We start from the raw sequence: 24,902 nt of genomic DNA, 5'->3' as shown, positions 1-24,902 counted from the left end.
CGAAATAAATGTTTATTTAGTAAATATAAGATCTTATTCTTAGTTTAGGCCTGCCTAGGCCTAGACCACGTCTAGAATATCTCCTGGTAATTTAGGCCTTTTGCTAGAGGATAAGTAGGTGGTTCGGCTAGGCTTGGCCAACCAAGCAGAGAAGGCCTACTTTCATCCGCATGCCATTATGAATCAACTTGGAGGCCTAGGCATACTACTAGTAGTACAATATATATAGCAGCATTGAACCCAGAGTTTATACAACTGAAATATTTATATGGCAAACTCGTCGTTGGAAGACTTATTAAAAAATAAAAATGGCAAAAATGAATAGTGGTGAGGATAAACCTGAAAGTGTAAATGATGAAATGCAACTGGACGAGGATGAACAACAGCAGGGGATTCATCAAGTTGAACAGACATTCGATCAAACTTCTGTCTTCATTGAAGAATGTGAGCCAGTCGATTTGTTTGGTGGCGATCCAAGTGAGCTTGATCATGACAGCGAACGTGGGTTGACAGACCATACATATTCATCTGTGGATACCGAGGGTCTAGGCCTAGGTTCGTTTGATCAACCCGGTACATCTACCACCGTTCACAATATTAAAGGTGGTTTTATACATAATACAATATCTGATGATCAAATTCAGATGCAAATTAGCTCATTTGAGCCTATGCCTGACAATATTCATGGAGCAACATTAACTGTTGAAAATGACAACCCTCATACAAAAATGCGAGAATTCAAACGTTACGAGTGCCAATACCAGAATTGTCAACGTTCGTACAGCACGGCGGGGAATCTTAAAACGCACCATAAAACACATACGGGAGAATACAGCTTCACATGTAAGGAGAGAGGTTGCGGTAAGGCGTTTCTCACCTCGTATAGTTTGAAAATTCACATACGCGTTCACACAAAAGAGAAACCGTATTCATGCGAAGAGAAAAATTGCACTAAAAGTTTTAATACTCTGTATCGATTGAAAGCCCATAAACGCTTACACGAAGGAAACACGTTTAACTGTGATTCTGAAGGATGTACAAAGTTCTTCACAACGTTGAGTGATCTTAGAAAACATATCAGAATTCACACTGGTGAAAGACCGTACAAGTAAGTATTTTTACATTTTTTTTGTCATGGCAAGACAAGGTACCGCAAGTTACGTACTACTTCTAAACAGCTTAAGTTTATATGTATTATCTTTTTTCCTTTAATGAAATAAGTAATGTTATTAATTGTTGTTGCTAACGTTTTCCGTCCTAACATTAATTGAATTTTATAATTTAAAAAGAATTAATTTAAATTTGATTGATTTCATAATTATATTAAGGACAGTCAACTCTACCAACTGGATTTTCTGGGAACTGGAAACTCTCCCAAAACCAGGCTTTTCTAAAAACACATTCCAAATACCAAATTTTCGGAAAACAATAATATCAGCGCAAATGTGTCTGGTTTTGGGAGATTTTCCTGTATTTCAATTTAATATGATTTTTTTTATAAGAATTATGTTTTTTTGTGTTAAAATCTGTGACAAGTCATAGCAGTTTATTTTAAAATCTCTTTTTGATATTTGTTTAGATGCGAGTTTGATAGCTGTGGGAAGGCCTTTAATGCTAGTCACCATCTCAAGACACATGTACGCACTCATACAGGTATTTGATTACAATCAGTTTTAAAATGCATAATAGTGAGCTTTGGGACGTTTAATTTAACAGATCGTCGTAGTTGAATACCCACAGTAAAATTACTTCTGCTTCATCTGCTGAAACAGCTTGCTAATTCTACAGCTATGTCTACATTATCAAAGTTTATGTGATAAAAGTAAAATGATGAGTAAAGTAAAATGTGATGTGCCCATATATGGACATGATGTCATATCATTACCATATTTGGGTATATCACTACCATATTACACTTTTTGATAGTGTAGACAGAGCTTCAGAGTAACCAGCCTACACCAGGGAACTTAGATCTATAGTGTCCTGTATTTGTGGTACATATAATAATAATAATAATAATAATATTTATTCAGCAAAAGTTCATAAAGTACATTTTACAATCATCTTGCCAGGAGCAAGTAATAGGCATGAGCCCAAACAGAAAACTGCTCTTACTCCATCATTACTTATAAAATACAAAAATAACAAAACTAAGTAGCACACATTAAGTCAAAATAAACAAAACAAAACAAAGTTATAATGAGATACACCAATTAAAAATAAGCTGCATTGAATAAATAATATAAACAATTACAACTTAATATTTTGAGATCAAATGTTTGATGAGTTGGGCTTTAAAGTCTGAAATTGTAGCACATTGTTTAATTTCATTGGGAAGTTGCTCCCATAATCTAAGGAAAATAACAAACGATGAATTTAAAAATGTATTGGTCTTTGCCTTCCAATGTATTAACCGCCCTTCACACCTCTCACTTGATCTCACAAACTCATTAAAGGATGATGGACAGAGGCCATGCATTATTTTAAAACCTAATGTGAGTCTATACACTTTAAATATATCTCCAATACTTAAAATATAGGGTCTTTAACCTATATAAATATGAAGTGTCCCAATTTCCTTCTTTTCTGTACATAATTATTCTAGTGGCCTTTCTCTGAACCCTTTCAAGTCTATACATATGAGATATTTCAGTAGGTGCCCACATACAACAACAGTAAGTCACAACAGGTAGTATTAGTGCTTTGTAAAGATTTAGCATTGCCATCCAAGACATTGCTTTACTACATCTTGAAACAAAACCAAGAAGTTTGCTTGCCTTACTACAAACATAATCTACATGAGAGTGGCATGTTAATTTACTGTTGATATATACACCAAGTAGTTTGAATTCATGTGCTTTCTGTAAATCATTCTCCTATATTTTAAATTTTTATAGATTTTGTTTAAAAATTTTAGTTGCTGTATACTGTTTGCTATAAAGTATCAGTTTTTTTGCATGCAGTTGAGTAAATTAAACCTGTTATTTCCAGTAAATAATGATTTTTTTTTTGTTCAGGTGAAAAACCATTTGCCTGTGCTGAGGATGGATGCCAAAAATCATTTACAACGCATTATAGTTTGAAAAACCACAAAAAAGGACATGATAAGAGCAAAGACGATCAAGAGGACGTAAGTTCAGTTACCAATATTGAAGCTCTGTCTACACTATCAAACAAGTTTGACAAAAAAAGTGTGATGTGCCCAAATATGGTAGTGATATGACATCATCATGTCCTCCCGATTCATTACATGTTTTCATACACGCATATGCAAACCTTGAGAAAACTTGGGAGAAAGCCTAACTTGAATTTCTTCACTTTTTGAGGATCGTTTTCGTACTACATTTATATCTGTATTATAATTCTTTACGTTAAACCATTTTATGAATACGTATGTGTACGATGTTCCGTTCATCTGGCAATGACTATGTTAGTGGTTGCTAGGAGTACAGTTGTCAAGCATGCCCTCTATTTGTAACCTGAGTCTGTAATTTAATGAAGTTCTCCATATTTTATTTTTTTTATTTTACACAGAGTGAAAAAATAATGAGTGAACAGATAAATCAGCAAGCCAGTGTTGCAATAGCTCAGTTACTTAAAACCATCAATGAACTTGGAAACGACCAGCAAGGGGTCACCATCAGGTCACTAAGCACCAATGAGGCTGTGGCATCCACCGTTCCAACTATTACGGTACCAACAGTCGGTATAAGTGTACCACAAGCTGGTATGTAGGTTGCACATTATTATGCTCATTTTCCATTTTTGCTTCCCTTTATTTAATTTTTACCTATTTGAACTTTACAATTAAGCTATGTTATTTCATAATTGGGTCTTTGTATATCACAATCATGTGACCCACAATCCGCCAATCAAATGACAAGAATCTATTCAGGTATGTTATAATACCCTCGCCAGCCCAGAGAGGGCTTTGAGATATGGCGTATGCGTGAGTGTCGTATCATCATGAGTACTACTGTATCTTGTCTGCTACGCCCCTACGACCACCTAGGTCACCTAGGTCATGGGACAATGAATGAATAGATAAGTTCTGTATGTATTGTTCAATTATTTGTTGTAAATAAGTTAGTGTTTTCTTTAATTACAGTAACACAATCTGGTGTTAGTCCATCGACTATTACAGCGCCACCTCCCATTATCATGACACCATCTCCTGGTATCGTAGCATCATCTCCAGGTATTGTGGTACCATCTTCTAGTAACACAGTCCCAACTTCAGGTAATTTGCAGCTACAGATTGCTACTAATTAACTATTAATTAATGACTTAAAATGACTTCTAATTCTGTGGTTAAGCTGTATCTGTTTTCAGAGTGGTTTGATGGAGGAGATTCTTGCCTACCATCCTGTCTGATCCAAGAATTTTTAATTCTTTATTAAGAGACTTTGTTTATCATTATCTTTAAGTTTTATTCAATATAAATTTAATTATTAATTTAATTGATCATTTTAATTAGAAACATTGTCAGCACCTTCGATTCAAGTTGAGGGAGGACCTAAGATAGTAGTAGGTAACACACAGTCAACTGCAAACCAGTCACAAAGCATTGTAATACAGTTAAATAATGGAGCAACACCTACTAAACTAATTATAACACCTGGAAATTGCGGAGCACAAACAGAATCCCAGAATGCACCTGTTATACAAGTCCAGGGAGGCAGCAGCGTGATCCAGGTCAATGGAAATTCAGGAGTTTGTAGCCATGGTCATTCAACACAGCCGCAGATTCAAATAGTAACCGGCAGCGGCGCAGCGTGCACACAGCCGTCCACTGTTTTGACTCAGCTTACTCAACAACAGAGCCATGTCGAACTACAATCAAATTCTGTTTGTAATGTTTTTCCAGCAAAGAATATCAACAACCAATCGGGTGGTAGCGAGACCAGTCAAGTTCCTGCAAGCATATTCCAACATCCTGACCAACATGTAATCAACACTGTTGATACGCTTGCGTCAACTTCATCAACAACGCTAACATCAAACTCAGGATTAGTTGATACAGAAACCGGACAAGTTCCGTCAAGTATATTCCAACAGTCTGATCAACAGGTAATCAACACAATCAATACACTTGTATCGTCATCATCAACGGCGCTTACATCAAACACAGGATTAGTTGGCAATGTATCATCCCAAAGTGTTTACCATCCAAACTTTATCATGCCAGACACAATAAATCAACCAACATCGCAAGAAAATACTTTACAAGTGGGAGAAGACAGTCAGGCATCTCTAAACCGGTTCACGCAGGAGATTATGAACGACATAATGCACCAGAAGGGGCGACAAACTTCACAGATTCCTGATGATCTGCCGTCATTATCATCATTTGATTCAGAATTCCTTAAGGATCGTATGTCCACAGTATCTTGTTCAAATTGCAGTTGTCATTGTAGCTGTCCCTGTGATTGCAAAGATTCCAGGAATACTGTGCCAACAACTGATACACCAGTAACATCTGTAGCTTAAGTAGTCATACTCAAGTTGAACTGAGACATCAGTAACTTCTGTAACTTAAGTAGTCATACTCAAGTTGTACTTACTGATACACCAGTAACATCTGTAGCTTAAGTAGTCATACTCAAGTTGAACTTCCTGATACACCAGTAACATTTTGAGCTTAAGTAGTCATACTCAAGTTGAACTTACTGATACACCAGTAACATCTGTAACTTAAGTAGTCATACTCAAATTGAACTTACTGAGACACCAGTAACATCTGTAGCTTAAGTAGTCATATTCAAATTGAACTGAGACACCAGTAACATTTGTAGCTTGAGTAGTCATACTCAAGTTGAACTTACTGATACACCAGTAACATTTGTAGCTTAAGTAATCATACTCAAGTTGAACTGAGACACTAAAGTAAAATCTATAGCTAAGTAATCATACTCAAGTTGAAATGAGACACCAGTAACATTTTTAGCTTAAGCATGTTAAATTTAGAGACAGCATTTGTGACTTTTGGCCTGGGTTTTATTGCTCAAATCATTTGCACACTCACTTAATATATTGGACTGTTAGTGTTAAATATTATTGCATGTGATAGTACTTACTTAAAAAACGTGGACTAAATATTAATATCTTTGAAAGACCTTCTATTCTTCATGTACTTCTCCTATGACAGCTTATTCAATCTCTGTCTACAATCAAATTAGTGTGATGTGCTCAAATATGGTAGTGATATGACATCATCATGTCCATATATGGGCACATCACATAGTTTGATAATATAGACAGAACCTTAGTAGGCCTACTATTTAATCAAAGTTGTATATTACTAAAATACTAACATATTTAAAAGACAACAATATGTACATTCTCTATTCTGGAAATTTTTTTTTTCCTTCTGAGAAATAATTCCTGTTACCTTGAATTTTAATTAGTATATACATTAATATATTTTTGTTTAAAATGCACATAATTTTTGTTTTCGTTTTAAGGATCTTCATCAATATTTTAACTTGTATAACCAATGTTATAGTTTCTTTTCATAGCCTGTCGTATTATGCACAAACTATTTTATAATTTTATAGACAATTTAAGATTAGACACAATTTTTCTATGTACAGTAATGTGGCGTATTGAATGTTAAATATCAAACTAGTGTATTAATGCTACATTTTTTGGTGAGATGTTTGATTGCAGAAAATTGATGTTTCCTAAAAATGTTGTCCATAGAAAAATTCAGAGTTTGTATAAATTTTTAACCTAATGGTTTAGTACACAGAGTGAGTGTAATACTGTATTCTCATGATATTGATAACAATAAATCTTGTACTGGACACGTTTCCATAAAAGAGATGCATTGCTACGACAATCCAATGATAATGACATCTTTTAATATAATGTAATGTTTTTATGTTCATGTTGAATTACTTTAATTTAATTATATTTTTATTTAATATATCGAATTATTTTATCCATTTTATTTTGAAGATTATCTTTCCTTATATAATTGTTTTGTTAATAGTATAAATTATCGGTTCATCTTACGGGTTAGTATTTATCTTATTAGAAAAAATTGGTTTTTAAGATTATTCATTTAAATTATAAGGATAACATTAACAATTATAAATTGTTGTTGCTTTCATTATTTCCTGTTCTGATGGACAATTCACTACACATTTGGAAATCAAATTATCTAAATAATATATTTATTTTGTTTTTTTGTGTCAATTATGCTTTCATTCAAAATGAATTGGAATCAAATTTATAAATTTTATTTTGTTATACCTGTAAATAATGTAGTGATAGACACTTCACACTAGACGATATGGTAAAGTTATCTAATTAAAATTTTTTCATATTGCATATGGTTTTTTGTCAACTATGAAATAATATTGTTGTACTTTAAAAAAATAAAAAGGTCCATAATGTAGACAGATCATGACAGGTTCATGCCCTAATATGGACAAATTATAGCCAAATATGGGTTGCTGGTGGCCAAATATGGGTTGCTTTTAGCCAAATATGGGTTGCTTGTAGCCAAATATGGGTAACTTGTAGCCAAATATGGGTTGCTTGTAGCCAAATATGGGTTGCTTGTAGTTATTGCGCTTTTGATGCCACAGTAAAAACAAAACAAGCCTGGATGTTGTAATTTCAGCTTAGGATTATGGTTAATTGATTACAGTATGTTTAGTAGTATCTTATTATTGTACAATCTACTCTGTGTCAAAGGTCAATACTGTGTGGAAGAATGTAAAGAAAGTTTAATTTAATGTAGATAGACATATGCAATAGTTAGTTTGATTTATCTGTATATTTGAAATTTGAAACTACTGTGTCCAGTGTTATTGTTGTTGTAAAGGTGTTGGAAATTTTTCCAAATAAATAATTTGTTTTAATTATCAAAATGATGGGTTTCTAATGATTATTCCATCAAATTTACTAAATTGAGAATGCAAGTAAACTATTCAAAGAGAGATCAAACGATCAAAAAGTTTATAAATTACATTTAAAAAAAAACCAATATAGTGTAATAAGCGCGGTCTACACTATCAAACCTTATGTGACAAAAAATGTGATGTGGTATGGACACGTTGATGTCACATCAATGTGATGTGATATGGACACGTTGATGTCACATCAATACCATATTTTGGCATATCACACTTTTTTTGTCAAAATAGTGTAGACAGCTTTACTGTAACACAGATTTTGAAAGCTTTTATCGCGTAATTTATTTATTTTGTTTTCAATTTCCATTTTGGTGAGCCACTTGACAGTGATTCATTTTGCTTTTTGGTTAACCAGTCATTTGGATTATGAACTCTTTTTCTTTTTGTATTTCTTCTTTTCTGTCGAAATAAATGAAATGGAATATTTATGTTTAGTTTAAGGTTATGACAAAATTTAATCTACTTTATGAAAATTTTAAAAATTATTTTGTTGAATAGCCAATAGAAAGCTTGATTGCAAACCTGACACTGTATTACAGAATGTGTTTATGATGTTGGACAGATCACTTCACATGTGGAGATACATGACAGGTGGCCTATGTAGGAACCAATCTTGAAATAATGTTTTGTATGATGTGTACTCATAGAGATGATATACAACTATTTTGGAGTTGACTGTCTAGTTGTGTAGTACCTCTATGTGCTAGAGATTCTTGTATTGTAAAATCAACCAAAAATTGGAAAGCATTTGTTGTTGTTATTGTTATTTTTTGTTTGCACCCACTTACAAACTTTTCAATGAAAAAAAAAAGCATTAAATGAGGATTGCTTTGGCATTAAAAAAAAACATCCAGAGATCTGAAAGAATTTTTTGTATATCCCGGTCACGAGAATCAATCAGTTACCAAGTTAGTTTCTGATGAAGAAACCTCCATTAAATGATGTATTGAAAATATCGTTAAAAACACAAGGTACCTTGCCAGGTGTTCACTACACTATTTTAAACGTTAATTTTGTAGTTTTACGGGGAAATTGTTATTGCGCGTGCGTAATCGTATTCATAATGAACTACTGACCAATCAAAAACAACGAAACTCCACCATCATCAACATCGTCATCACCCACGTGCTAGCTAGCTAGGTCCCACGAACGACGTACATACCACCACCTCACGACCATCACGGCAAAATAAAAACGGATAGTAAGAACATCAATTGAATTATACTTTGCATGATTTTACGATGATGAAGATTATCTTTGTTACTTCATGGAACATGGCATGAGAAGATTAATATATAACCTAGCCAGGCCCAGGCCCTACGTAAGTTATCAAACTAAATCTATCTAAATAGGCCTACTTAGTTCTTTCCTCCATGCTTAGTACCAGCCTAGTGTGGAGCAGGCTAGCCTGCTTAGCCCACCATGCTAGGCTAGTAAGTAGTTGTAAAAGGCCTGGCTGGTATGCGGTGTGCCTATTCATGGTCTTTCAAATACAGTATGCATGAACATTCAATTCTTGAATAGTATTTGCAAGAAAATAAAAAATCTCTACTATAAGAGATTTTTTGTAAAGAAAATGTTCATCATTAAATATTGATTATTTATAGTACTACAGGTGTATATATATACACACATTATTTTATCATATTTTTATTTGTCATATTTATAGGAAATAGCTTTATCAAAATATGAATATAAAAATTAACATTTTTTAAAACAAAAAGTCTCTGTACTACTGTACTTGTAGAGGAATTTTGCAAATGATTTTTGAGATGTCAAAAAGTGAGATTTTTAGAAAAGAAAAATCATTTTGTTTAAATATCAAACGCTTTTATTTCTGAAAAGGATCACAGACCGACTGCATAGTCTAACAATTACAAAAAGTTATCTTGAAAATATATCTACTATCCCTTAGTTTCTTTTAATCCATCTGAATAAAATCAATTCTTACTTTTAAGTCCGTACTGTGTAAGTGCTGTACCTCTTACACATCAGAAATCTTGTATTTTATTGGGGTAAGAAATTATTGCCATGGTTTATTCGATTTAATTCTATTATTTTTTTTTTTCAATTTAAGTAATTAATAATAATCATTTACTTATCAGTAAAAAACAGGACATACCGGTAATATCATTTACCGGTTGATCACACACTAATAATATTAGGTGTGATCATACATACAATGATCAAACATTAATCATGTTTTGTATTTCTGTTGAGTTTGTGATCTAAAAAAAATAATAATATTTTCTTCGATGGTTGTCAAATTAATTCATTCAATCCTTTAAAAAAAGTAAATTTGTGCTGATCAAAACATGCTTCAAATAAACAGTAAAAAGCGTCCAATTTGTGACCTACGACCTGCGCAAATTATGCATTACGTCATTTAGTCTAAGTTGTTTTCCAGCTCTGTGAAACTTTACTGTACTTCAATCATGCATTCACTTCAAATACCTTACAAAACTATTGTGATGATTGTTGACAACTGTATTAGTAAAAAGCACAAATTCTACACCTACTTCTGCAAACACGATAACAAAAACTCCTGCAAATAATTCTTGAGTACAAATTATGCCACAAATAGTTTTTATATTAGAATACCTAAGCCAAGGGCTTTAAGGGGTGGGTACAAACGAACCAACCAACCTATACCTTTTTTGTGACTAGGGACTGTGATGGTAAATAGGCCATAACAAGCCTAGCCATAAATGAATTTTTGTTTCCCATTTTGTGGTAAAAAGAACCCCTACAAAATAATGCTGGTGACAGGCTTGAAACCATACAATATAAATGTATTGTATATAACCATGGAGTAAACTCCATGATATAACCCACAATGCAATAGAGGTGATAAAGCAAGATTTATCAAGGTAGATTAATATTTAACCAAGGTGGCATAAAAAAACATATTCTCACCAAAAATGACTCATTTTTAAGTGGTGCATACATTCTGCTAAACTGTGAGCAACATAAAAATATACCCTTTTAAATTTGTGTTTAATCATACTATTAGTACTAGTAAATTAAGGTTTGCAGTACACACCATGCATGTTTCCAAAAAAAGGAAACAACATTGAGAGTGTTTACAATTTGGTTGCTATGATACAAATGTCCTGTAGATTAAACATCAAGGCTTCAAATATCAAACTAGTTGGACAAAAAATGTGTGATGTACCAAAATATGGTAGTGATATGACCAAATATGGTAGTGATATGACCAAATATGGTAGTGATATGACCAAATCATGTTCATATATGGGCACATCATATTTTTTTGTCACATTGATAGTGCAGATAGGGCCTGTTTCTGCTGCAACTGCTAAAAATACGGTATAAAATACGGTATTTTTTAGTACCCCGTTTCTGCTAACAAACTTCTTGGGTGGTCGTGTTAAATTTCATCTTTTTTACCCAAATTGCCATTCATTTATTTGATCGATAATTAAAAGTCGCAATAAAGGAAGTATTACGTCTCACTTTCAACAGCCTAGCCCTTGTGATAGAGATGTTGTGAGAAAACATCATAATGGGGACAATTAATTCATTCCCTCCTCCCCGAGTTATTGTATTTTGCAATGTTGTACTGCTTTCGCAGGCTCTTCAGCTTTGAGTTTACTTGCTTTGGAGACAAGTCTATTCCATACTCCTGCTTTATTTTTTTAGAAATGTCTTTATAAATGTGGTTGTCCCTTTTATTACCTTTTAGTTGGCCAGACATTTTAGCTTCCCCACACACATTTATTTAGTAAAACTGTGACGTCTTCGCTCCACATTTTCGCCGAATATATCTATACACGTGTGTACAGTGACAGAAAATAAAAACACGAATGTTGACCTTTTGTCGTGTAAAAAAAAAAAAACGGTTTTTTATTGGCAGCAGAAACGGGTACAACAAATACGGTATAAATTTGTAAATACCGTATTTTATCCACAAATTTTGTGGGGAAAATACGGTATACAAAATACGGTATATTTTTTATGAGCGCAGTTTCTGCTGCCAAAAATATACCGTATATATACGGTATTAAAAAAATACCGTATAATATACGGTATTTAGTTGGCAGAAGAAACAGGGCCATAGAGATTTTGTAGACATGTGTTGTACCGCAAACCTTTACTTTAATCATAACAAAGTCAATATCGTATTTTCTTATCTTAATCTGATTTTGTTATAACTCTCCAAAAATATATTTTTAATTCTCTGATAGTAATTGTGTGGCATGTGACTGAGCTTTTTCATTATCTAAATCTTTATCTATTATTTCAGATGATGTTGTTTTATCTGTGTCTTGTGTTTCCTCTTGTGCTTCGGTTGTTGTTTCTTCATGTGTTCCAGATGAATTCTCAACGTTTATTTCTGAATCTGGTTCCTCTTTCACAGATGGTGAACTAACCTGGCATTGTTCTTCTGAGAAACAATATTAAAGATTTTATAGAACAGTTGATATTCCCCAAAAATGATACAAATAATGAGGATGATTTGATTTATTTTGATACCATACATGAACAAAAACAGATAAAATTGAAAATCTTTTTTCTCTCTAAATCCTCAAAAGTGATTTACATCCTGAAAGGTCCCCTACGATACGATGGCAAAGACAACCATAGGGCTTGTTGCTATTGAGGAAAGGATCAATGATGATGAACAGGTTTCCTTCTTTTTTTGGTAGTTTGTTTATAAACAAAGATGTTAGCAAATTGTCACTGGTTTCCTAGAATGGTGTTTGTTATGTTAATATTCAAATGTTCATGCCACTCATTTGGCCTTTTCAGATGAGGTCAACAAAGATAATGAAGAAAGCTTACCATTTGTTTTAGCTTGATCCGCCATGGCGTTTCTTTCAGCTTGTAATGCGCGACATAACTTCTCTAGTTTGTCTATTCTAGCTTTTTGAGAGGTCATTAGTTTAACAGTCTCTACTTTCTTTAAAAAAATAAAAACAAAAACAGATTTGTTATTTTACTGTTCATTCATTAAAATCATTTCAAATTGACTTGCTTGAACCTAGATGTTTTGGTTTAGAAGGCCAGGCACTTACTTCCTCTGTCATTTGTTTCAGTGTTTTGTTACTTCCTTCCCATCTCACTTTCCACATGTTTGTTTCTTTCTCAAGCCTCTTGATTTTCTTAGTCATCTACAAGTGCAACACAAGCATACAGTATTACTACAATACAACAACTTTTCAATATGCACTTTTATATTAGTTAATATAATATATATTCAAGAATTTCCCTTTACTTCAGAAATCTTGTTGTATTAAAGTCAATTCTCCCAATACCAAATTCTTTGAAAACCAGAAACTCTCCCAACACCTTTTCTTAAGGTTCAAAAGGTTCCAAATGGTTTTAAAAACACATTCCCAGTACCAGACTTTCCAGAAAACCATATTACGCCAGCCAAAAGGCATCTAGTATTTTACTGCAGGAAAATCATAACAATAGAGTATTGTACATAGCCATGTTGTTGTACATTGCCTACCTTGTCCATCTCCTGTTTAAATGTTTGAAATACTTCATTGCTTTTAGTCAAAGTTGTTTGAAATTCTTCAAACTTTTCTGTGTAGACACCAAGCTGGAAGATTGAATTGAAATTAGATAAAAAACAACATCAATAAACTATATTTTTATATTCTTAAAAGAGAAAAGATTTTTGGTTGCTGTTAGCTGTCGACAAGTTTTTTAAAAAATGAAAAATAAAATTTACCTGTGATTTCAACTGAGCTTCTTGCTTGGTTAATACTTCACACTTACGATGCGCTTCAGCGGTTTCATTAAGCAGCTACAAATCAAAGAAAGAAAAATTTCATATGTAAAGACAAACTTGTATAATTATAAAATAAAGTACAATTCATAATATAATGAAGGAATAATAATTATACTACTTCACACAAGCAAAAATCCCAGTTGAGTGTGAAATTGTTGATCCTCATTCAAGGAAATCTGTTATTGATAATATGGACACAAGATGGAAGAGTCTGAAATTGTTGATCCTCATTCAAGGAAATCTGTTATTGATAATATGGACACAAGATGGAAGAGTCTGAAATTGTTGATCCTCATTCAAGGAAATCTGTTAATTGTCGTATTCGATTTAGACTTTCACCGTTGAGTACAGTTTTTCCGTTGAGTACTTCTTTAACGGAGTATTTTGAGCGTTGAGATTGTTCTTAACGAAAAAGCTTTCGTTGTAATGTTTTCTATTCGAATGACTTTCTGTTGAGCACAAATTTACAATTCGAATACAAAAAGTACTCAACGAATCTTTACGTTGACAACGAAAGTTCCCAATCGAATACGACAATTGATACTATGGACACAAGATGGAAGAGTCTGAAATTGTTGATCCTCATTCAAGGAAATCTGTTATTGATAATATGGACACAAGATGGAAGAGTCTGAAATTGTTGATCCTCATTCAAGGAAATCTGTTATTGATAATATGGACACAAGATGGAAGAGTCTGAAATTGTTGATCCTCATTCAAGGAAATCTGTTATTGATAATATGGACACAAGATGGAAGAGTCTGAAATTGAGTTAATAAAAGAAAGTTCTTACTATAGCTTTTTCTCTGATGTGTTTTTCTTTCTCTTCTGCTAATGTCAGGTTACCTTGCTGCAGTTTAGCATCAAACAGCTGAGCCTCTAATTCCTTGTGTTTTAGCATCTTATCAATATGCTACAAATATTTGAAAAAACAGATGATGATGACATTGATTTAATATCAGAGTTTTGGTTTTAATGGAGTTAACTAGTGCAAGTCAATGTAATATCTTCTCTTTTTTCAAATTTGAGGGACTTAGGGATTCAATGTTCAATGTTGTCAATATTTGTGGGATTTAGTTAAGTAAATTTTACCATACCTCCTCTATTTTGTCATATTTGAGGGACTTAGGAAGCAAGTTCTAATATGCCTTCTTTTTTCATATATGAAGAACTTGGGGAGTCAATTTTAATATACCTCCTCTCTTCGTTCATATTGTTCAACCAAGTTCTTTAGCTTTGTAGCTAACTCTAGATTTTCTTCTTTCAGCTTCATATTTCTTGCATGATTTTCTTGCATTTGTGAAGTTATTTCATTTATTGTTTGCTAAAAATTTAATTTAGAAATTAATTATTAATATTGAAATTTAAATGTGTATTAAACAAGTTGATGAGATATACTATGATGATTAATCAGATACTGGATTGCCTGCCTATACCTAACCAGAGGATTAGATAGAGATGTTTTTTTATTTAATCAACCCAGAACAGTAGGAGGATCTTTACCTGAAACTTGGCAGAAACCTCTTTTCTTTTTTCTTCTTCCTCTCTGGCTCGTTGCAAACTCTCCTCCTAAAACAACAAGTTATTAAGATTCTCCATATTATGCAGCAGTCCGAATTGGAAGAAATTAAACCATTGAATATGAGTCAACTTGAAGGGTCAAGATTATTTAAAGGACATCTAGCCAATGTTTACAAAATGCTTGCATGCACTTTAAACTTAGTACATCTTTTGAGACGAGTAAAGGGTTATCCAGGCCGAAAGAGAGCTAGAATTGGCAGCACTGACGACATGACTCTTAGGGAGGAAGTGTGACATCTAAGTTCACAGCACCATTATCAATGAAAGGGTGATATACAAATGGAATTTATAATTAATTTACCTTGACAGTTTTATTATGTCTCTGTAATTCCCTACAGAGACTCTCTAGTTTGCTCTTTGCCAGCAGAGCCTTTCCATGCTCACTCTGCAGATGATCTCGCTCCTTCTGCAGTTGAGACAGTTGCCGTTGGTGAAGCTTCAACTTGCCTTGTAATTCACGATGTTCTCTTAACTAAAGAAAATATTATCGTTAAATGCTTCAAGAGATACAAGCTAGTATTTGATTAAACCTTATGAACAGGGTTCTCACCAGCATGTCAGGAATAATAGTTGGCAATTCAACTGACATCCCTCCACCCCCAATCCTCCATTTACTAGGTATTGTGAAAACCAAATACTGAGCATTAAATACAAAATCATTCATTTCGAAAGACAGTTAAAAGATAGTGTTGTCCTTTTCAGTGCTTTTTAAACATATGTTTTAATTGTTAGTCCACCATGAACAAGAGAATTATGCATATTTTATACATATTTATAGTTGTTATCTACACCTAGGAGGTTATGTTTTCCCCCTTGTATGTTTGTGAACAGCCTCAAGGCCACAGTTTTGAAGAGCCGTTTAGTTTTTATTTGAAATAACCACAATACGTAACAGAGACACAGAGAGTATATCATTCTTTGTCTATTGGTATTAGAATTATAATCAATCAATGTTTATTTACCACATCTGCATATTTCTTGCTGAGAGCTGTCACTTTCTCTTCAGGCGTGTCAAGCCCATCTAATGCCTGGATGATGGCTCTACTCATGTGGTCAGCATCACGACCTGACAAAGTTAAGATAAATATTTAAAATTTTAAGTACCATTCCAACGATCATAGCTCCTGGGGCTTTCAAAACGAAAATCAGAACAAGTGAGTTTTTAGAAGTGACTTGAAACTGTCCAATGATGACGAGCTTCAGAGAAAAGAAGTCCATCCAATTTAAGATTCAATTTTTATTCTTAATTGATCGAAACCTTTAAATTTTATTTTAAAGACCTTTCTTTTTCTTCTTCTTTATATTGGTGTCTTGCGGGACAATTTGCGTCTCTGGCACTGCGGTGGTTTTACTTTCGTCTGACGAATTATCCATAGGACTAGGCGATGGTGTCTGATCTCTTTTTTCACTCTAAAAAGTTAAAAGATTACTGTCATGTACTGTAAAACATAATTTTAATTAAATCACTTATATCTATTTAATATACTATACTGAGTACTGTATATACCTATATACCACATCATAGTACTGTATTTAAATGTCTAACTGAACTGAGAATGTAAAATTGTCCGTGGAATGTGTATGCTATATTTATGCAAAATCTAAATATTTTTTAAAAATTCTTTTTAAATATGACATGTTTTATTATAGTTGTATATAATACGATCTTAGATTGTTAAATAAGTTCATTTGGATCTGATAATATAATGTGATAAAAAGTTACCACACAATACGGTCTTACTTGTTTTATCTCATCTACATCTCCATTGACAAAGGTTGTCTCAACAGCTTCCACTGAAGTTTCTTCTGTAGATGCCTACATTGATAAACATTATAATTATGATTTATGCATATGTGTATATATACAAATTAAAAAGAGGAAAACAAAAAAAAATCATTTTCAAGTTTACCATGCATTTTTATTAGGAGGAAACTTCTATTTATTTTTTTTATTTTTTAGATTAAAAATTAATTTAATCATTAATTTAAAAACAAAGATCCTTCATCCTACAAATGGCGTAAGTTAACACTTAGAATATAGGATTAAACACGCACTTTTACCTCAGATTTAAGTAACTATGACCTTGTAATCTGTAAGGGTAGTTGCAAAGGAAGCCCGCGTGCGTGTGTGGAATGTAGGCCATACATGGACAGGCAGCAGAGAGGCCTAGCTAGCACGGTTAGGCCTAACAGAAACACGAATGTGTTTAGTAACTTATTAAATTACGTTTTGCAAAGTGTCTGTACATTCATCTTATGCTATACTTTAAATAGAAAATATTCATTTTACCAAAGGGGTAACTGTGCTTGTTTCAGCCATTTTCTTCGATGATTTTAATCCAAATCGTGTATTAGGCCTATATTCTAGGTAGGTAGTCCGCAACAACGACGAAATGGATGTGCGGTTTTTTAAGTTGTTGGTGGTGTGCTTTTGATCGATTATGGGCAGCCATTTGGGCCAAAATAAAAACAAATGTTGTCAAGTTCAGACAAAAATGTTGTGAAGACAACAATGTTTCAGTATGGATGCAATTTTCATCATCCAGACATTTTGTATAATTGTTTAAAAAAATATTTATAATTTTTTTAAATAATATGACTTTTCCCATGCTTTGCCTCTACCAACAGGTCAGAGAGACGTAGATCCTTGATAGAACGTTAAATGTGTCTAGCGCCCTCAAGTTATTTTTAAATAACTGCTTAAAAGCAGTAACTGTATTATAGCAAAGATTATTAGTGGAGGACTTTGATTGATTAAAGCCACTTTAAATTTGTAAATTCCAAATACGAAAATAAACTTTACCCCAAACGTAAATTATATATATTTTATCGTCGTTTAATTGACAATATAATAAATAAAACCGTACTCTATTTATTGACATAGTCCGGCGATCCTTCACAAAAAATGTATACACTAGTGTATATACTTTTTTTTTAACTGTAGTGTATAAATAAGACAAAACAACTACGAACGACTGTTATTCATTCGCGGTTGGCCCTCTCTAGTCGACAGACGGATTATGGAATGTATATAAATCATATTTCACACACACCCTAGAAGAATATGCACATCTGCAATCAAACATATTACACTATATAAATTGGATTGTAATTATGAATAATAATAATAATAATCAAACAATGCCTTAATAAATATAGACCTATATAAGTTAATGTCAATGTGTCGAAGTTTAAAAATAATATTTCGGAAAAACCATAAGCTATTTTTATGTGAATTTTGAAATTAAGAACGTCCCTTGGATGAATGTTGGAAGTGTGCCAAGAATTTTAAAAGCTGGTTCCACATGAATAACACAAAGGGAAATTTAATACTGCTGTTGACTTCAAACCCTTTCCTAGGGATCTTCTTCATAGGATGAAATATAAATAAAGAGACGATGATATAGAAATTGATGTTTATATTGTTGATATTAAACATTGTGTTTGTTGTACTACATCTTAATTTGACATCAAATGTATTTTTAAATTCACTCTGTCGCAGAAAAGCTCTGGTAAACCGTCCAATTATCAAACATTAACATTTGCCTCATGTCGTCTGTTGCACCATCATCAACATGATCATAATGGTTGTCATCACCGTAATCAATTACTCATTGACGTGATCACCATCATCATAATCATCGCATCATCATTGTTGTTGTACAACATTCTCATTTACTGCTGTCAAATTGTCATCATGTTTTCATAATATTCGTTTGTCGACGTCGTGATCAACATCATCATTGTCGTCATCAACGTGAGTGATCATGATCAACATGCTTCATGAGGAAATTAGGCGTACAGCTATTTTAGTTCCTCATAAAGTTGATCTCACGGGTCGATTATCGCTAACTTTGGTGTGTATAGCTACCAACTTACTGGGTAAATGTACCTATGCCAATTTGTATCTATATTTTGTCTTCACTCGGGTAAACCTTCCCATAAAGGTATATTAGCGATTCCCCCATGACTACAACTTACCAGGGTGATGTATTAAAATACGAGGCAAGCCATTTGTTTTGATTTTTAAGTGTCGGCGTTTTAGGTTTTTTTTTATGACGGATGTAATCTGCTTGATTTCTTCCTCTTTACTGAAGACAAACAAAACATCGTCCAATCATCGGGTAGTATTAATATTTTGTTACACTTCACTCATCCCTACAAACTCATAATATGAACCTGTTGATGTTGTTGCAAATGGGAAATTCCAAATCGATCAATTTTATCGTATACCTTACATTTTAAGCTTGGTTTCCAAATTTGGACGCAAGTAATTTACCAAAATCACGAGGCTCAACGCTTGTCCTCCTGTAAGACCACGTCTGACTGATTGGTGTACTTGCATGGCGCGCGTGTATTAGTGTGAACCGCCGCTGTACTTGTGCGGTTTCGTCATTGCGTCGTCAAATGAGAGAACCACCGAGTCTCCTTAAAGCTTGGTTCCCATTGGGACGCAATGCAAGACGTAGACGTAACACATACGAGTTGACCTATGACAAACGACAGTCGAATAATTATATCACTTTGCGTTGCGTCTCTCTAGTGGGAACCAAGCATTAATAGCGCGTTCCTCTAAGTTTAGTTTTCCACTCTAGGAGACAACGCAAGCGAATTGACCAATCAAAAGCGATGGATGAATCCAATTGTCGCTTGTGATTGGTCAATTCACGTTGCGGTTTACGTCATTGCGTCGCGTCCTAGTGGGAACCAAGTTTTGGGTACTATAGTATACCGTACTGACTCAAATAGGATGCATTGAACACCATACGATATAAATCGCGAGTTTCGTCATTTAGTGGTTAACCGCAAGAATAGCCGTCGCCACAAGTCACACATAATGAACCTGTCATCACTGGTACAACACCATCGAAATCAAAACAAACATAGGGCTAGCCTATCTACAACTCCTTATACTTTACTTCAAAGTTTAATAATGATGATATAACATAGGCAAGTGCAGAAATCAGTCTTATAATACGAGGCACACTCTATATCGGAAAGCCAAGATAACCCTGTCGCTTCCAAACTAAAATACCTTATTGGCCAAAATGATGATAGGCCTAGCTAGCTATACTTCGTAATCATTATAGACATTTTGCTTAAACATATTATTTAGTTGATAACAATATTTGAAAAGAATTTTCGTAATAGTATTTGCAATCACAAATGTCTATTCCAACCTAAAATGATTTTTAAATATTATTTAAAAAAAATGATAAATGTTGTAAGGATTTAACTTTCTAAAAATACAAAAGTGTAAATACCTCTACAAGTAGTACTTGCTGAAAAACGTGTTTACTGATAAAAAATACATTTTACGACCTATTAGTTTGATTTGACCATATATGGCAATATAAAGTTTCATTCATTTAAAAAAAAAACCAATCAGAAAGACTTTCTCGGTTATGCATCCGTCACGTGACGATACAAGGCAATTTTTAACAAATATTAAACATTCAACTTTTCAAAAATTGTTGTTATTAACTTCTTTACAAACATTTTATACATCGTTCGTTTTTTCTTATTTTCTACTATGAAAACCGTCCTTTGGTGATCAACAATTGTACATCCCTTAATAAGCTGCTTAAACTTAATTAGTAATAATAATTACACACAAAATGATATGTTAAATTCCTTGATAAAAAGGACTGATAATAACCATATAGGCATTTTTTAATTTATATACAGTACAAAATAAAGTATATATTTTTTTTCTTGATATCTGATAAGGTAATATTTGACTTATTGTTATCGCGAATAATGCGTATTGTTGTTACCAAAGCAACGCAATTTTCTTATATTTACCTAAAGGCATACTAAGTTTACTAAGTTGTATATTAATATATTGTAATCATATATAAAGTGTATGATATATAAATTTAAAAAGAAAACTATCATTTATTATTATGTTCTGGAAATATCTCTTACGGTAATATTATACGCCTATATTATGTATGATGATCCTAACTTTGTTTAGGCCTATATCGTGAATCCATTACAACATTTTAATGTAACATCGGATTCGTACAGATTCTCGTATAACGATATCATGAACGTAATATGCAAATTATTATTTTTTAAAGATTATTATAGAACTTCAAGTTCAAATACTCATTCTTCTTTTGAGTAAACACATTTTAAACACTTTTCAAAACAATGTTCCAGTAAAAAATGTTTCTTTTAGTCCACAACTTGCGTTTAAAAATATCAACGTTATAAAAATAGTCTTACATACGACAATGTTCTGTTATTATACCCGTAAACGATATGTTTCTTAACATATTAGTCGTTGCTGTGCAGACATCTGGTTGGCGCGAACCTCGTAGCTGCTCAATGGTTTTATGAAATGGAAATCTGGTACTCCACAATGAGGGCAACGTATAGTCTGCGAATATTGACTGAAGAAGTACGGTCCACGACTCAGTTCTATAACCGGTTTACCGCATTGCTTGCAACCAACGCGGCCAGAGCAGCATGGCGATGCGGCGAATATATCGTACGAGTATAGAGTTCCGAGTTGATGATGGCTGCCATCCCACGGTGTCTTACATTTGCGGCATAGAACGCTGTGCACGCCTTCTAAACATAACATGCACACTGCGCCCAGATACTGCAGTTTACCGTTAAGGTTCACTTGTAGATTGGTATCGCTGTGTTTGACGGGGGTAAGGTAACAGGTTCCGTCAATCAAGGGGTACCGATCAAAGATTGGTAGTTGTCGAGCACACATCGAGCATGCCATGCTGGTTGCCTTGTGCAGAACCATGGTGTTGAATATAAATTTCCGAATCTCTTCGTTTGCCGCAAAGCCGTCTTCGTCCATCTTGATGTGGTACGGATTCAGCTTATGTCGTGGAAGGACCTCGAAAAATGTGGACAAGTCCATTCTGCGTAGAAATAGACAGTCATTGAGATTATCGACTGTCTTCGGCGACATCTGTCGAGGAGCATTGTCAACCGGTGGTTCCTTGCTGCTGCTCAGCGAATTCGAGCGAGAGAATGTAAAACCATTCCTTTGGCTTGTTTGGGAGCCATTCGGCGACCAACTACGATCTGACGACGAATTCGAATCGAGTCGTATAATATGTCCGTTGTTGACACGTGGTGATGGACCAGGCGAGTACAGGAACTCATCCGCACTTGTTGGTGGTGTGCTGCTGAAGCTGTCTGTCGAAGATACGGAAGCTCCGGAGGTGTGGCGAAGACGTCCGTTATGCGACGATCCTCCTCCTACGGAATTGCCTGTATGTTGGTGGCCGTTTGATATATGACCGCCGTGAGTATGAACACCGTTTGATGTTGTCGATCCGTTGCTATTCTGTTGCTGTAGAGTCGTAGCCCGACCTATAGTTGGCTTATCATTTGATTTCTTTTTCTTGGCTTTCTTACGATCAGCTACATCCAAGGACTTTGGTGGTAGCCAATCGAGATCTTTTCGTAGATGGCCCTTTCCGCAACGACAGGAACATGCCTTCCATGCCAAGTCGTATCCTTTCTTTGTCCACAAATTTTGGCGACGCTGTTTTTCCGACCAGCTTCTAGCCCGTCCTGACGATCGTAGGTACGTTAGTACACTCTCTTCCCACTCGGCAAAACACGGCTTGTGCATATACACTCCATAGGTACAATCTTTGTTGTTGCATACAACTTTCATAACAACATCCGGGTCTCGTATATGCACGGCATTACCCACTACACATCCAGACGGCGGCACACAACATGTTTTATAATCCGGATCTTCTTCTTCTAAATCATTATTATTTACCTCTCTAAATTGGTCAGCACGCTGCCTGGCCTTCTCTTCTTTGGTAAACGGCATGTGAATATGTATAAAATCACAAAAACAATGTAAAAAGCCCGATAGTAAACGGTGTTTTCAAGCTAAAATGCTCAGCACATCAACCGTAAGGTTTGGTTTTCTGTGTTATGTTTACAACTGTGGAGAAAATTGGTGACCGGGAAAAACTACCCCGGATTTTTTGGCTGATTGTCTGTGATTGGTCGGCTTGCAGGTGTAGCTCGCAGTTCTTGCAGCTGATTGGTTACACATTAACAAGGCCAAGGCTTTTGCTGACTGTCCGTAGATGTAAACACAAGCATGTGTTCAACCTTAGATTAGCAAAACAAAGCTACGAAAAATTCATTTTAACCGGTAGTAACCCAGGTTGATGTTTTTATTACGCTTTCAGAAATGAACGTGTAATGTAATAAATATTAATAATAAATATTACATTAATAGGCATTGATTTATTAAATAGTATGTATATGCATAATGTATTATCAATTATTAGACAAAGAACACGTGTGGTTGGAATGTAGCGTATACTATGTAAATGTACTGCCTTTGTTTTTATTAAACGACTTATTTATTTTCCTCTGTAACAAAAACAGCATCCCCACTTCTTATTGTTTATTACAAACACCTTTATATGGAAGCATTGATGAAGTTTCATTTAAAATTCAAATGGCTTTCTCGTCGTCTTTATTTACCGTTTTATAACAATTTATGATACATAGTACTTGGTTAGTCTTTATCTATTTTATTATATATAACAAAAACACATCAATTTAGTAGTATTTAGTGTTGTTATTAGCAATGTCCGGCCAAGTAAACGATTATTTTATAATTCTGATATTTAATTTCATGTTAAATTGCACGTAATGTTGAGATATGACCGGATAGGATGCACGTAATCGTAATTCATAATCGTAGTCGGCCTGCAAGGAGATAAAAATGTGGAATACCGTTTGGAAGATGCGGTTAACCGCTAGAATTACTCACGCCTTTCATTTTACGCATGCGTGGTTTTACATCAAAACAATAACACAGCGAAGTGAAAAAACCGTTACAACACTCAAGTGTAGGTCTAGTATATTTTTTATATTAAATGTCGGTCCTTATTTTACAATGCCTCATTGTTAAGCTTATCTTTTTAAGATTATAAAAGCATATTATACGATTGAGCTATCTCTATGGTGACCTTTTGTTGAGATGTTATTTATAACATTCATTTTCAAGTCCCATTGTTTGTATCCCATAGTTATAGCCTATACGTACTTAAGATCTTAAATTCTTATCAAAGAACTTGTGTATGCCGCCATTTTTGGCATTAATGGAAGTCGCACTGATCCATTCTTAAATTTTACTGATTGTAGTGTTTGTTATTTGTATTGGATCAAATAAATATTTATTCTTATAATAGGTGCTTTGCGCTTGTGAATGAAGTCCACTTTTTTTCTAAATAATGTTTGAACATCTACTATACTACTGCAAAGTGCAATTGATTTTTAAATCGGCGTTTGTGTAAGTGACGTCATGATGGTCAATACCAAGGTCAAGTTGCAAGGTTAAATCCAGGGTTCTCTTATTACGTAACAGAAGCCCTTTTGATCCGGTGGATCATGGAGAAATCATTTCTCCATGGGTGGATTAATTAAGCCGCTTGCAACCTTCGAATGAAAGGCTTTCAAAATGCAATCATTCTGATTTTACAGATGTTGATTATGTCGGGCATATTGTTCTTTTTATTTAGTCAATAGGCCAACTTATGTACGATTTAAAATCGTGGCACATTCATTGTGCATCCGTCATTTTTTTTTTAAGGTTGGTTACCGCAACTGTTGTGATTGGT

General features: G+C 33.9%; 4 protein-coding genes across 4 annotated transcripts in view; 2 read left to right on the top strand and 2 right to left on the bottom strand.

The window, feature by feature from the left end:
• The window catches only part of LOC140055360 (small ribosomal subunit protein eS4-like), a 53,190-nt gene that overhangs the window by 3,919 nt on the left and 24,369 nt on the right, over positions 1-24,902 (top strand). The gene's annotated exons all lie outside the window — the stretch shown is intronic.
• Positions 55-8,808, top strand: LOC140055356 (uncharacterized). The gene is made up of 6 exons (XM_072100682.1): positions 55-1,108; positions 1,580-1,653; positions 3,018-3,130; positions 3,535-3,727; positions 4,109-4,240; positions 4,478-8,808. The coding sequence occupies exons 1-6, from the start codon at positions 309-311 to the stop codon at positions 5,488-5,490; spliced, it is 2,325 nt and encodes a 774-aa protein (XP_071956783.1). The 5' UTR covers positions 55-308; the 3' UTR covers positions 5,491-8,808.
• Positions 10,601-17,671, bottom strand: LOC140054689 (beta-taxilin-like). The gene is made up of 13 exons (XM_072099768.1): positions 17,561-17,671; positions 17,012-17,086; positions 16,551-16,680; positions 16,233-16,336; positions 15,572-15,742; positions 15,193-15,258; positions 14,885-15,013; positions 14,483-14,602; positions 13,630-13,704; positions 13,405-13,497; positions 12,965-13,060; positions 12,732-12,849; positions 10,601-12,333 (listed from the first exon to the last, which is right to left on the bottom strand). Exons 1-13 carry the CDS (start codon positions 17,588-17,590, stop codon positions 12,119-12,121), a joined length of 1,422 nt encoding a protein of 473 aa, XP_071955869.1. The 5' UTR covers positions 17,591-17,671; the 3' UTR covers positions 10,601-12,118.
• Positions 19,985-23,260, bottom strand: LOC140054780 (headcase protein homolog). The gene has a single exon (XM_072099867.1). The coding sequence runs from the start codon at positions 23,087-23,089 to the stop codon at positions 21,545-21,547; it is 1,545 nt and encodes a 514-aa protein (XP_071955968.1). The 5' UTR covers positions 23,090-23,260; the 3' UTR covers positions 19,985-21,544.

Source organism: Antedon mediterranea, chromosome 7 (genome assembly GCF_964355755.1).
Source record: "Antedon mediterranea chromosome 7, ecAntMedi1.1, whole genome shotgun sequence".
NCBI classification, from domain to species: Eukaryota; Metazoa; Echinodermata; class Crinoidea; order Comatulida; family Antedonidae; genus Antedon; species Antedon mediterranea.
Note: the sequence above shows the minus strand (reverse complement) of the source record. Positions and strands in the feature narration are given on the sequence as shown.